Here is a 13176-nt window from a genome sequence, read left to right as displayed (position 1 = left end):
TTTGAAATATCTTCTTTTGTGTTCTTCAGAAGAAAGTCATTCATGTTTGGAACAACAAGACAGTGAGTGAGTACATTTTTACTTCTGGTTGAACTATCCCTTTTATAATGGAAGCCCGTTTCTGCCACTGAATAAAAAAAAATATTAAAAAAAGGTAATTGCGACTTTTTATCTCACAATTCTGACTTTTTTCACTGAATTGTGAGATATAAACTCGCAATTGCAAGAAAAAAAGTCAAAATTGTGAGTTTATATCTCGCAGTTCTGACTTTATTTCTCAGAATTGCGACTTTGTCTCGCAATTATGACTTTTTAACTCGCAATTGTGAGTTTATATCACGCAATTCTGAGAAAAAAAGTCAGAATTGCGAGATAAAAAGTCGCAATTATCTTTTTTATTTTTTATTCAGTGGTGGAAACGGGCTTCCATACTTTTATATGGAAGCTTGTTTCAGCCATAGAATAAAAAAAAATTAAGGTAATTGTTTGCACACAATTCTGACTTTCTTTCCCTCAGAACTGCAAATTTACATTCCGCAATTATAAACTTGTCATTTTTTTAAATCTCACAATTCTGAGTTTATATCTTGCAATTTTTATTTTAACATTTTATCTCACAATTCTGACTTTTTTTTGCAATTCTGAGGGGGAAAAAAGTCAGAATAGTGAGATTGAAATTTGCTGGGGTGGAGACAAGCTTCCATACTTTTATATAAAAACAGCCTTCAACAAAACAAAAATATTGTGACCTGCTCCCAATTATTTTTGCTCATATATGTGTTTGTGTGGATGGTGGGCGGAGCTGGAAACATAAGTGCAAACAAATCAGTACTGAAATCAAATCAGTACCGGGCCCAAGGGCTACAGCAAACCGAGATATCGATCAAGACAGAACACACACACACACACACTCTCTCACACAGACTTGATCTCTTGCCTTGTTCTAAGTGGAAAATATAAAACAGAAACATAAAAACAACACTATAAATCACGCTTGTTGATGTACCAAGCATATTTATGCATACATGAGAATTCACCTGTGGATGTGCATTATATTGTAGTTCCACAACGCTCAACAAACACACATACACAGACTGTAGTGGGGCCGATCTCACAGGGTTCAAAGGTCAGTGTTCCCAACAGTGAAGATGTCTTCATTAGGAAAGACAGAGATCATCTAGAGTTCCGCTCATGCTCAAACCAAAAAAACCCACGTAACTACACAGCAGATGGATGGAAACAGCAAATGCAGCGAATGTTTGAAAACGGGGAAGCCACAGCTTTTAACATTTAATGGGTGGAGTAACAACTGTCATGGGGATGGAGGCGAGCGGCGAGTGAAACGCTGTTACACTGGGCCGTTACTACTGGAGTCGCCCCTGTAGAACAAGACAGGGCTGCATTTAGAGACTTTAACTACATGTCCAGTAATTTCCTATGGAAAAACACTCACTTCTGCTCCTTGGACGACTGAGTACCAGTGATGGTTCCTGTTGCTATGACATCTGTTGCCATGCCACCTGTTGCTCTGGCATGAGTGTCACTGAAAGACAGTGGAAGGAACATCACTGTGCACATTTTGTTATAGAAGGCTTTTTGAGACTTCTTGAGCCGATATGCAAATTTTTAACAGCTGTCTGCAAACAATTTAAATGCACAATATGTAATTTTTCACTGCTAGAGGGCACGTATTCAAAATAAACAAAGAACAAATGAATCAAAGGCGTAGTTTGATGACGCCGTGACTGAGTGTGGAATCATGGGAGTTGTCGCATTCATCCCCACAGCCGATGCAATCTGACGAGACTCGGGCAGAAATCATGTTCATGAGCTAATGATTTATTAAAGGGGTCATATGATGTTGCTAAAAAGAACATTATGTTGTGTATTTGGTGTAATGCAATGCGTTTATGCGGTTTAAGGTTAAAAAAACACATTATTTTCCACATAATGTACATTATTGTTGCTCCTCTATGCCCCGCCTTTCTGAAACGCGTCGATTTTTACAAAGCTCATCGGTCTGAAAAGCGAGGTGTGCTCTGATTGGCCAGCTATCCAGTGCGCTGTGATTGGCTGAATACCTCAAGCGTGTGATGGAAATGTTACGGCCCTTAACATACTGTGATGCTGTGTCTCCCGGCACGACGAGACAAAACCAATAAAACCCATTACAAACGAGGCATTTGTTGCATTCAGTGGGGACATAATTACTGTGTTTTTACTAGTGGTCGACCGATATAGCGGCCGATATTTGGCATTTTTCAAATATCGGCACTGGCCGATAAGTTTTTCTGTTTGGCCGATGTGTTCGAGGCGGGACTTTTATTTTGACGGCGCTGAGAACGGCAGCCGCAGCGCCTGAGCGCACACAGCTCACATTCTCCCTCTTGTTCGATGTCGTCTTTCAGTTCTGTCTAATATGGATATAAGTCTATCTAATAATCAGATAGAACTGTTAAACAAATGAATTAAAATGTATACAAAAAAGTATTATAACGATTGCTTTAATATTATTAGTAATATAAAGGCAAACATTGTAATACTTTCTCATTTGCCGTCAGCATTCAGCAAATACGCATTTATATCATTTAAACAAATCTTTGAATGACTAATGAACATTTAATTTCACAAACCTTGCAGACTTAGTCGAATCTAGTTGAGATCTTGTGAAGTGTGCATTTGTATCCTGCATGATCGCGTGTTCTCTGGGCGACGGTCGATCCGTGTGAATTGAATGCAGACATGAGGAGAGTTCAGCTTCACTGGAGACGCGCGGTCGACAAACTTTAAACTCGTGATTTCAAATTATGCTGCACTTTATGCAGTTGCCCACTGTCATATTCATGTCATTTTCATTGCGTACTGTATGTAAAATGAGTGTTACCTTGGCTTTATTTGAAAAAAAAATTAAATAATAATTCACACAAACTTCTCAGAATACTGAGTCCTTTTTAATTAGATTTTTATTAAATATTTATTTATTTGTGAAAAATGCTTTGTCTTCTAACGTATAAGTATGTTTATTTTACACAATTATTTTTAATCCATTTTCAAATGATTTCAAATTTCTTAAATATAAATTAAAATAAATAAAATTATATCGGCTTTATATCGGCCACCCTGCTTTCCAAGATATCTGCATCGGCTGTCAAAAAACCCATTTCGGTCGACCACTAGTATTTACACGTTGCGTATCGCGCCGCGTAAACATAAAACCATGTCTGCATTTGTGATCGGAGAAACGACAAACAACAAGCACTACTCTACACTGCTCAAAACTCACGTTTGAATCATCAGTGGCAAATTCTTTAAATATAAAAAATGTACTTACAGTCTGTGAGTCAGAAGCGCCAGACTTCAGCGACCAGCATGGATCAGCTCTAGGCATGACGAAGTGGATATCGTCCTCTTTTGGAAGACTGAACAATGTAGTTTCGCTTTCACAACGAATCACACAGCATCTCCACAACATGGTGGCGGCGGCAACAACAATACTACAGCGAGAATAAAAGTTACGCCTTCTTTCTTTGCGTGAACATTTGGGCGGTGTTATGCAAATCACATACATAGACATGTGGGGGCGTGTTAAGTGGGGTTAAACGAGGCGTTTTAGGAGGGCGTGGACAAGTCTTAACTTTTATAAAGAATATCTCTTTTGGATTTGAGACTTTAGTAACTCGTGAGTTCAAATTATGCTGCACTTTATGCAGTTGCCCACTGTCATATTCATGTCATTTTCATTGCGTACTGTATGTAAAATGAGTGTTACCTTGGCTTTATTTGAAAAAAAAATTAAATAATAATTCACACAAACTTCTCAGAATACTGAGTCCTTTTTAATTAGATTTTTATTAAATATTTATTTATTTGTGAAAAATGCTTTGTCTTCTAACGTATAAGTATGTTTATTTTACACAATTATTTTTAATCCATTTTCAAATGATTTCAAATTTCTTAAATATAAATTAAAATAAATAAAATTATATCGGCTTTATATCGGCCACCCTGCTTTCCAAGATATCTGCATCGGCTGTCAAAAAACCCATTTCGGTCGACCACTAGTATTTACACGTTGCGTATCGCGCCGCGTAAACATAAAACCATGTCTGCATTTGTGATCGGAGAAACGACAAACAACAAGCACTACTCTACACTGCTCAAAACTCACGTTTGAATCATCAGTGGCAAATTCTTTAAATATAAAAAATGTACTTACAGTCTGTGAGTCAGAAGCGCCAGACTTCAGCGACCAGCATGGATCAGCTCTAGGCATGACGAAGTGGATATCGTCCTCTTTTGGAAGACTGAACAATGTAGTTTCGCTTTCACAACGAATCACACAGCATCTCCACAACATGGTGGCGGCGGCAACAACAATACTACAGCGAGAATAAAAGTTACGCCTTCTTTCTTTGCGTGAACATTTGGGCGGTGTTATGCAAATCACATACATAGACATGTGGGGGCGTGTTAAGTGGGGTTAAACGAGGCGTTTTAGGAGGGCGTGGACAAGTCTTAACTTTTATAAAGAATATCTCTTTTGGATTTGAGACTTTAGTCTTTGCAACTTTACAGGTCTTCTTTATGCACCAAGAGCTTGTAACACTCCAAAGAGAGGAAAAATTTTAATCGCATCATATGACCCCTTTAACGTAGTAGAATGAAGCAGGGCGAGGCTGAAAGCCGTCGAAGCGAAATGAGGCCACTGAATGAGTGACACACGGCTCGAAAGCACCGGAGTATTTATTATGCCACAGTCGACCGCTTCCGCTGCTTCCGGTCGTGCGTATGTGGGGGAAAAAAAGCAGTGCTGTTTTATCATACTAGATACATTTGAAAGTTCTGTTATTATGCTACTCTGTGTGTAATGTCGTCACCGGTCTATTAAAACGCACAACATATTAAAAGCGCCTTTGGTGTTTCCATGTTTTCTACAAAACAAAACCGGAACTCGAGAGTGTATGATGTCATTGGCAGGATGATTTATTAACGTAGTAGAATGAAGCAGGGCGAGGCTGAAAGCCGTCGAAGCGAAATGAGGCCACTGAATGAGTGACACACGGCTCGAAAGCACCGGAGTATTTATTATGCCACAGTCGACCGCTTCCGCTGCTTCCGGTCGTGCGTATGTGGGGGAAAAAAAGCAGTGCTGTTTTATCATACTAGATACATTTGAAAGTTCTGTTATTATGCTACTCTGTGTGTAATGTCGTCACCGGTCTATTAAAACGCACAACATATTAAAAGCGCCTTTGGTGTTTCCATGTTTTCTACAAAACAAAACCGGAACTCGAGAGTGTATGATGTCATTGGCAGGCAACACAATGACACTATGGACACGGTCCGTGAGACTAGTTAAAATAGCTTATTTCTCTGGATTTAAACATTCTTCGAAACATTTGGGATAATGCAAGTACACAAGTCAGCAAAATATATAACTCTGTTCTAGTGGTTTTTGGATATTTTAATAAAAAATCTTACATATTGTGCCTTTAATAATGCTTAGATGTAATGCAATAATGTGTATAAGATGTTTTACCTGATGAAGACTGCTTTCTTATTTTTTGCATCTACACTGAGTTTAACGCCCTCCTTGGCATTGGCCGTGGCGATGCATTGGTTGGCATTGGTTCTGTCCTCCTCTTCCTCACTGTCTGACCCACTGGAGCTGCTGTCGGACGCCACCAGCGGAGCCTTCCTCGCCCCACACACACTCCACACACACGCTGATGAGCCTTTAATTTACACATGACACGTGACCTGATGTTAATGTACCATCATTTAGAACAAACAACAATCAAAAGTATCATAAATATGTTGATGTAATATGTAAAGTATTACTCCTGTTCCTCTTGTCTATCAACGGAAACACTCTTGCACAACACGCAGGACACAGCACAATCATGCAAAGTCAGCTCTTAGCCTCTTAGGCTTGACTGAGACGTGAATTAAACCTGAAGACACAGCAACCCCTGCTGCCCTTTCCAACAACTTCTCTTTCACCCACACCCCGTCAGGTTAGGAGAGGTGGGGGTACTGGTCTCCTCATTTCCAAAAGCTGGAAATACCTCACATGCTCTTTTAACTTTAATAGTACTTCCTTTGAATTTCATGCCTTTACAGTCACCCTCCCTGTAAAAATCCACATTGTAGTTATTTATCGCCCTCCAGGTCAGCTGGGCAACTTTCTAGAAGAACTGGATATGCTGCTGTCCTCGCTCCTTGAGGATTGCAGCCCTCTAGTACTTTTTGGTGACTTCAGCATCCACCTTGAGAAGCCACTTGTTGCTGACTTCCACTCTCTCCTAGACTCTTTCGATCTTCGGCGGATCAACACCACAGGTACCCATAAAATCAGGTAACCAACTCGACCTCATCTTTACACGCAATTGTATCACAGATAACATCTTTGTCAACTGGTCACTGGGTTTCCTCAGGGTTCAGTTCTTGGGCCCCTCCTCTTCTCTATATACACTATATCACTGGGACCCATCAGTCAGGCACATGGTATTTCCTATCATTGCTATGCTGATGACACGCAGCTCTACCTCTCATTTCAACCAGATGATTCAACGGTGCCTGCTCGGATCTCAGACTGCCTGACGGACATCTCGGCATGGATGAAAGAGCATCACCTGCAGCTCAACCTGGCAAAGACAGAACTTCTCATCTTCCCAGCCACCCCAGGGTACAGCACCAGTTTACCATCCAACTGGGCTCATCAACGATAATCCCATCGAATCTTGGAGAAATCTTCACAGCCAGGAATCTTGGAGTGATCCTTGATGATCAGCTGACCTTTAAAGATCACATTGCAAAAACAGCACAATCATGCAGGTTTGCACCACACAACATCAGGAAAATCAGGCCCTTCCTAACAGAGCATGCAACACAGCTTCTCGTCCAGGCCCTTGTAATTTCTAGGTTGCAATGCTCTTCTGGCTGGACTTCCAACATGTGCAGTCAGATCTCTACAAATGACTCAGAATGCAGCAGCACATCTTGCTTTCAATGAGCCCAAGAGAGCCCATGTCACACTGCTTCTCCTCTCTCTGCACTGGCTTCCAGTCGAGGCTCGCATCAAGTTCAAGACATTGGTGCTTGCTTACAGAACTACCACAGGCTCTGCACCTACCTTCGCTCTCTCTCATGTATGTATCTACACCCCCTCCAGAAGCCTGCAGTGGGTAAATGAGCGGTGGCTCGTGGTCCCATAGCAGAGAGGCTCAAAATCACTCTCAAGGGCGTTTTCTTTCACTGTACCCTGTTGGTGGATTGACCTGCCTAACTCCATCCGGACAGCCGAATCCCTTACAATCTTCAAGAAACAACTGAAAACTCATATCTTCCGTGAGCATCTAACTGCCTCCAATAATAATAATAATAATTAAAAATAAATTAAATTAAATTCTATGCCGTCACCTTTTCTGTTCTCGTATTATCCTCCTGTCCTAGCTTTTTACTATTTTGAACAGTGACTGAAACCTTGTATAATGGGCACTTCTCGTGTTTATTGCCATCTTATGATACATCTCTTGTTGTATTCATCAACTGCAAGTTGCTTTGAATAAAAGTGCCTGCCAACTGAATAAATATACTTCTAAATTTTGTTAGTCTGAAGTTTAAAAATCTTTTTTATGAAAAAATGCAAGAAGCTTCTAAAAGTTTGGTAACACTTTACAGTGTTAATCCAACATGTTTATTTCTGAAAAACATTACACAAAATTTGGTATTTGTTGTTCATTAGTATAAGAAAGAATGATGCAAAAACTTTAATGAATATACTTACTTTCTTCATTTTGGCTCTGTTTGTTTGGATTTTCCGAGTCCACAGGTGAACTGCATCTGGGTCCTGCATCTGAACTGCAGAGCATGAGAGTGTTTAACACAGTCTCCACATGACATGACACATGAGTACACAATATCAACTCAAACACAGTCTCTCCCTCACCAGCAGAAGGGCTGAAAGTCCGTGAAAGTCGCCCATCCCTTTTCCTCCGTCTCACTGAGCTGGGCGTTAGAGCTCCCCCACACGCCAGAGCCCGTATCCATGGCGACACTCACGAAATCCCGACAGCTGAAGTCATCTTCAAAACTCGCTATCCATCCAGGACCTGATTGGTGATGATAATTTTTCCAGTCAATTTTTATTGGATCAGGTGAGATTTCTAGATCTAGTTTGTGTGAGCTGTGAGCATACTCTGCGGATCACTGGACTGCTTGGCCGTGTCGTGGTTCTTGGTCTTTTCTGGAGTTAGTTTGGTCTCCGGAAACCACTCAATGTCAGGTGACCCCAGACATCTGCGAGAGCCACCATCCGCCTCACTCTTCTGAGCGTTTGTCACCAATCCAAACCTATCGAAGACAAACAGCAGTCAGAGCAATGGCTGTTTAGTGTGTGAATGCGTGTGTGTGTGTTTTATGAACCTGCTTCTGGCTTTCACTTGTGTTGCATAGTTGATTTCTTTATCCTCCCAAATATCTTCCTCCTCCTCAGCATCATCAAACGGTCGGATTCGCTCCTTTGTGCGAGTCTCAAAGATGGCAGAGCTCGTCTGAGAGAGGAGAGAAAAGGGAAGGGTTATAAAAAAATTTTTTTTAAAAAGAGTGAGAAAGGTAGCTATAAGAGCGTCAATGAGAAGAAGACACAAAGACATGGAAAGGGTGCAATTATAACCCCCAAAAAAAACATATAAAGAATATAGAACAAATAATAGAGAATTGGCATTAAGTAATACTCACCCTTTCATCAACCAGTTTAAAGTTGATCTCCGTGATTCGATCGAACGTGGCACTGCACGAAAAACAGACACAGAATCTTAAAGGTAGGGTTGGTGATTTTGGAGAGGCTAGCAATAGCAAACTAGCTTTGAAAGCATAAGAGCCCACCCTCCCTGCAAATCACTCTCCAAAGCTACGCCTCCTCTGAAACACATGAATGCGCACAGGCAGATCAGATGCTAACCATGATGAGAGATGGCGTTGGTGGAGGGTTGAATGCAACGTTGTCAGACTACCACTTCTCATTCACCGGTGAGAAAACCTTACAGTACAAGTGAAGAGTTCATTTGCAAAAACTGATAACTCCATTTTTATTTTTTTGTTTCAGAAATCAAGTTTTTTTTTATAGCGCATTCCAAGTAATATCAATCAAACTGCAGTTGGGTTGTTTTGATTAAGTAATAATAACTTAAGCAAATACAGGTAATTTACAAAATTCCTTGTAAATTTAAAATTCCAAAAGTTCAATAAAAGTTTGTTTTATAGCAAAAGCAGATAACTCCAACAGTCGTTTTTGGCAAAAGCAGATAACACCACATTTCATATTTTAGATTTAAAAGAAAAACACTTGTTTAATCCTTGTAATCTCCTCAGATGACAATGTAGATGCCTGACAAACATTGTTGTTGTTGTGATCATAAAGTGTATGGATGTGATTACACGCAATACACGGAGCTTTTCTCTCACCATTGTAACGCGCTGCTTTTGCAAGGTTCCGTGAAAACATTTCAGCTTTTATTTTCCTTTTTCGCCCTGAAGAAGATATCACAGGTTCATCAAGTTTGTCGAAATTATCCATCCTCGATCACTTTTAACAGCTAGCACGTCTTTTCAAAGTGAAAGTAGCCTTGTCACCTGACCTGAATACAGCGCACTGATTTGCTAAAATGGACTTATCGGCTTCTGTTCAAAAACAACAAAGGCGCTTGTCGGCTTCTGCAGTAAAACATGAACTCGCGATGCCTTGAAAGTGGACAAAGCCGGTATTTGACAAAACGTGTTTAGGGTTCAGATCAAGCTATATGTGGAGAATAATGCACGGCAAAAAAATTTTTTTTAAAGTGCCGTTTATCAGTTTTTGCAAATGAACTCTTCAAATACATAATATTACATTAATAACGATTGCTATCAGGATGTGTAGAGACTTTCAGCCAACATAACATAAAAATTTTTTTTAACCAAATCACCCAACCCTGCCTTTTAATAAATTTAAACCTGAAACAATAAACATAATAATTACATTTTTCATAAAAAATTATTAAATTAATTAAACTGCTGGACATCATGTAACCGCATATGTATATGAAGCACTCATTTTTTTTCCTAATTAAGGTAGCTTTACATAAACAAGAATGTAAGAAAAATGCTGTTTTAAAATATTTTAAAGATGTTTATACCAATATCTAAATTAATTTGACATATTTTTGATTTAATAATTTAATCTCAAAATCTAAACCTTAGTGCAGGAATCACCTGATGCTGCCGTCATGCTCTCCGAATTCATCATCATTCAGTCCAAACTGATCAACAAAGTTCGCCGTCATCTGCTGGATCTGATAATCTGAGAACACCTGAGTTAAGAGAAAGATGCTTATTAAAGATGATTTGAGGACTCTCGTTCTTCATGTTTTTGATACTTCCTATGATTTCACTGTGTCTTTGTGTGAAATCTCACCAGGTCTGCTGTGTTTTTCTTGTTAGTTTCTGTTAGAGTTTCATTCACAAACTGCTCCCAGCGTGCTTTATAGTCCTCTGGTAGCTCTGTCATACACAAAATAACCAAATATTTGAAGACAAAGAATGTGTATAAGAAATATATATATATATATATTTCTTTTCAAAAGTGTCACCAAGGCTGCATTTTGATTGAAAAAATACAGTAAAAACAGTAATATAAAAGTTTGTTTTATAGCAAAAGCAGATAACTCCAACAGTCGTTTTTGGCAAAAGCAGATAACACCACATTTCATATTTTAGATTTAAAAGAAAAACACTTGTTTAATCCTTGTAATCTCCTCAGATGACAATGTAGATGCCTGACAAACATTGTTGTTGTTGTGATCATAAAGTGTATGGATGTGATTACACGCAATACACGGAGCTTTTCTCTCACCATTGTAACGCGCTGCTTTTGCAAGGTTCCGTGAAAACATTTCAGCTTTTATTTTCCTTTTTCGCCCTGAAGAAGATATCACAGGTTCATCAAGTTTGTCGAAATTATCCATCCTCGATCACTTTTAACAGCTAGCACGCCTTTTCAAAGTGAAAGTAGCCTTGTCACCTGACCTGAATACAGCGCGCTGATTTGCTAAAATGGACTTATCGGCTTCTGTTCAAAAACAACAAAGGCGCTTGTCGGCTTCTGCAGTAAAACATGAACTCGCGATGCCTTGAAAGTGGACAAAGCCGGTATTTGACAAAACGTGTTTAGGGTTCAGATCAAGCTATATGTGGAGAATAATGCACGGCAAAAAAATTTTTTTTAAAGTGCCGTTTATCAGTTTTTGCAAATGAACTCTTCAAATACATAATATTACATTAATAACGATTGCTATCAGGATGTGTAGAGACTTTCAGCCAACATAACATAAAAATTTTTTTTAACCAAATCACCCAACCCTGCCTTTTAATAAATTTAAACCTGAAACAATAAACATAATAATTACATTTTTCATAAAAAATTATTAAATTAATTAAACTGCTGGACATCATGTAACCGCATATGTATATGAAGCACTCATTTTTTTTCCTAATTAAGGTAGCTTTACATAAACAAGAATGTAAGAAAAATGCTGTTTTAAAATATTTTAAAGATGTTTATACCAATATCTAAATTAATTTGACATATTTTTGATTTAATAATTTAATCTCAAAATCTAAACCTTAGTGCAGGAATCACCTGATGCTGCCGTCATGCTCTCCGAATTCATCATCATTCAGTCCAAACTGATCAACAAAGTTCGCCGTCATCTGCTGGATCTGATAATCTGAGAACACCTGAGTTAAGAGAAAGATGCTTATTAAAGATGATTTGAGGACTCTCGTTCTTCATGTTTTTGATACTTCCTATGATTTCACTGTGTCTTTGTGTGAAATCTCACCAGGTCTGCTGTGTTTTTCTTGTTAGTTTCTGTTAGAGTTTCATTCACAAACTGCTCCCAGCGTGCTTTATAGTCCTCTGGTAGCTCTGTCATACACAAAATAACCAAATATTTGAAGACAAACAATGTGTATAAGAAATATATATATATATATATATTAACCACACAAAAATCCCATAACACTCTCAGCATGTCAGCTACCTTTTATTAGCTGTGAGATTTGGGTCTGTTCCTGTTCTCTCTCTGCATTCTGCACCACTGTATTGGCAATCCTGGTTAGATGACCCATACTTTCATTACCCATAACAGGAGCACTTTAAGAAAAAATATTTTTATAAACAGGTATATTGTACATCTAAATGAATTTGATATTTTTTTTACATATTTTAATAATTAACAATTATTTAACTACGGATTAATTTAATAATTCAATCTCTAAATCTAAACCTTTGTACAGGAAATCACCTGATGCTGCCGTCATGGTCTCCGAATTCATCGTCATTCAGTCCAAACTGATCAACAAAGTTCGCCGTCATCTGCTGGATCTGATAATCTGAGAACACCTGAGTTAAGAGAAAGATGCTTATTAAAGATGATTTGAGGACTCTCGTTCTTCATGTTTTTGATACTTCCTATGATTTCACTGTGTCTTTGTGTGAAATCTCACCAGGTCTGCTGTGTTCTTCTTGTTAGTTTCTGTTAGCGTTTCATTCACAAACTGCTCCCAGCGTTCTTTATAGTCCTCTGGTAGCTCTGTCATACACAAACATACCAAATATTTGAAGATAAAGAATGTGTATAAGAATATAATATGTAAATCACACACAAATCCACCCAAAAACAGTCGCAGTGTGTGAGTCAGCTACCTTTTATTAGCCGTGCGATTTGGGTCTGTTCCTGTTCTCTCTCTGCATTCTGCACCACTGTGTTTGCAATCCTGGTCATATGACCCATATAGCCTTTTCTCATGCCTCCAGCTTCCCTATAACACACACACACAGACAGATGTTTTTATTACTATACATTAATATAATATACAAATACTCAACCAGCATATTGACCCCTCAGCTCACACATATTTAAATGTGTCCTTACTGTATTTTGTCATTTTCTTCCCAAGCATCCAAAATCCTCTGAACCAGCCTGCAGTCCCTCAGTAGCTGCACACACACAATCATATTGCAATGACCAAGACATACTGCATACTGTATTTCACAAGATGCTTTTTCATTCATGCCATATATATATATATATATATATATATATGTATATATATATATATATATGTGTATAT

At 38.6% G+C, this 13176-nt stretch overlaps 1 protein-coding gene across 1 annotated transcript in view; it reads right to left on the bottom strand.

Annotated features, from left to right (window-relative positions):
• Positions 1 to 642: 642 nt before the first annotated feature.
• LOC107600605 (serine/threonine-protein phosphatase 6 regulatory subunit 2-like) overlaps positions 643 to 13176 on the bottom strand; it is an 18976-nt gene continuing 6442 nt past the window's right edge. The window contains exons 10-23 of the mRNA XM_016292541.1: positions 12978 to 13042; positions 12749 to 12864; positions 11883 to 11968; positions 11680 to 11778; positions 10457 to 10546; positions 10255 to 10352; positions 8743 to 8794; positions 8428 to 8555; positions 8201 to 8355; positions 7952 to 8114; positions 7790 to 7863; positions 5540 to 5741; positions 1454 to 1543; positions 643 to 1397 (exon numbers count right to left, since the gene is read on the bottom strand). Coding sequence (XP_016148027.1) covers positions 1349 to 1397; positions 1454 to 1543; positions 5540 to 5741; positions 7790 to 7863; positions 7952 to 8114; positions 8201 to 8355; positions 8428 to 8555; positions 8743 to 8794; positions 10255 to 10352; positions 10457 to 10546; positions 11680 to 11778; positions 11883 to 11968; positions 12749 to 12864; positions 12978 to 13042 — 1467 coding nt within the window. The 3' untranslated portion in view covers positions 643 to 1348. The remainder of the gene's footprint in view (positions 1398 to 1453; positions 1544 to 5539; positions 5742 to 7789; positions 7864 to 7951; positions 8115 to 8200; positions 8356 to 8427; positions 8556 to 8742; positions 8795 to 10254; positions 10353 to 10456; positions 10547 to 11679; positions 11779 to 11882; positions 11969 to 12748; positions 12865 to 12977; positions 13043 to 13176) is intronic.

This window comes from Sinocyclocheilus grahami, unplaced genomic scaffold (assembly GCF_001515645.1).
Source record: "Sinocyclocheilus grahami isolate Dianchi unplaced genomic scaffold, SAMN03320097.WGS_v1.1 scaffold14.1, whole genome shotgun sequence".
Classification (NCBI taxonomy): Eukaryota; Metazoa; Chordata; class Actinopteri; order Cypriniformes; family Cyprinidae; genus Sinocyclocheilus; species Sinocyclocheilus grahami.
Note: the sequence above shows the minus strand (reverse complement) of the source record. Positions and strands in the feature narration are given on the sequence as shown.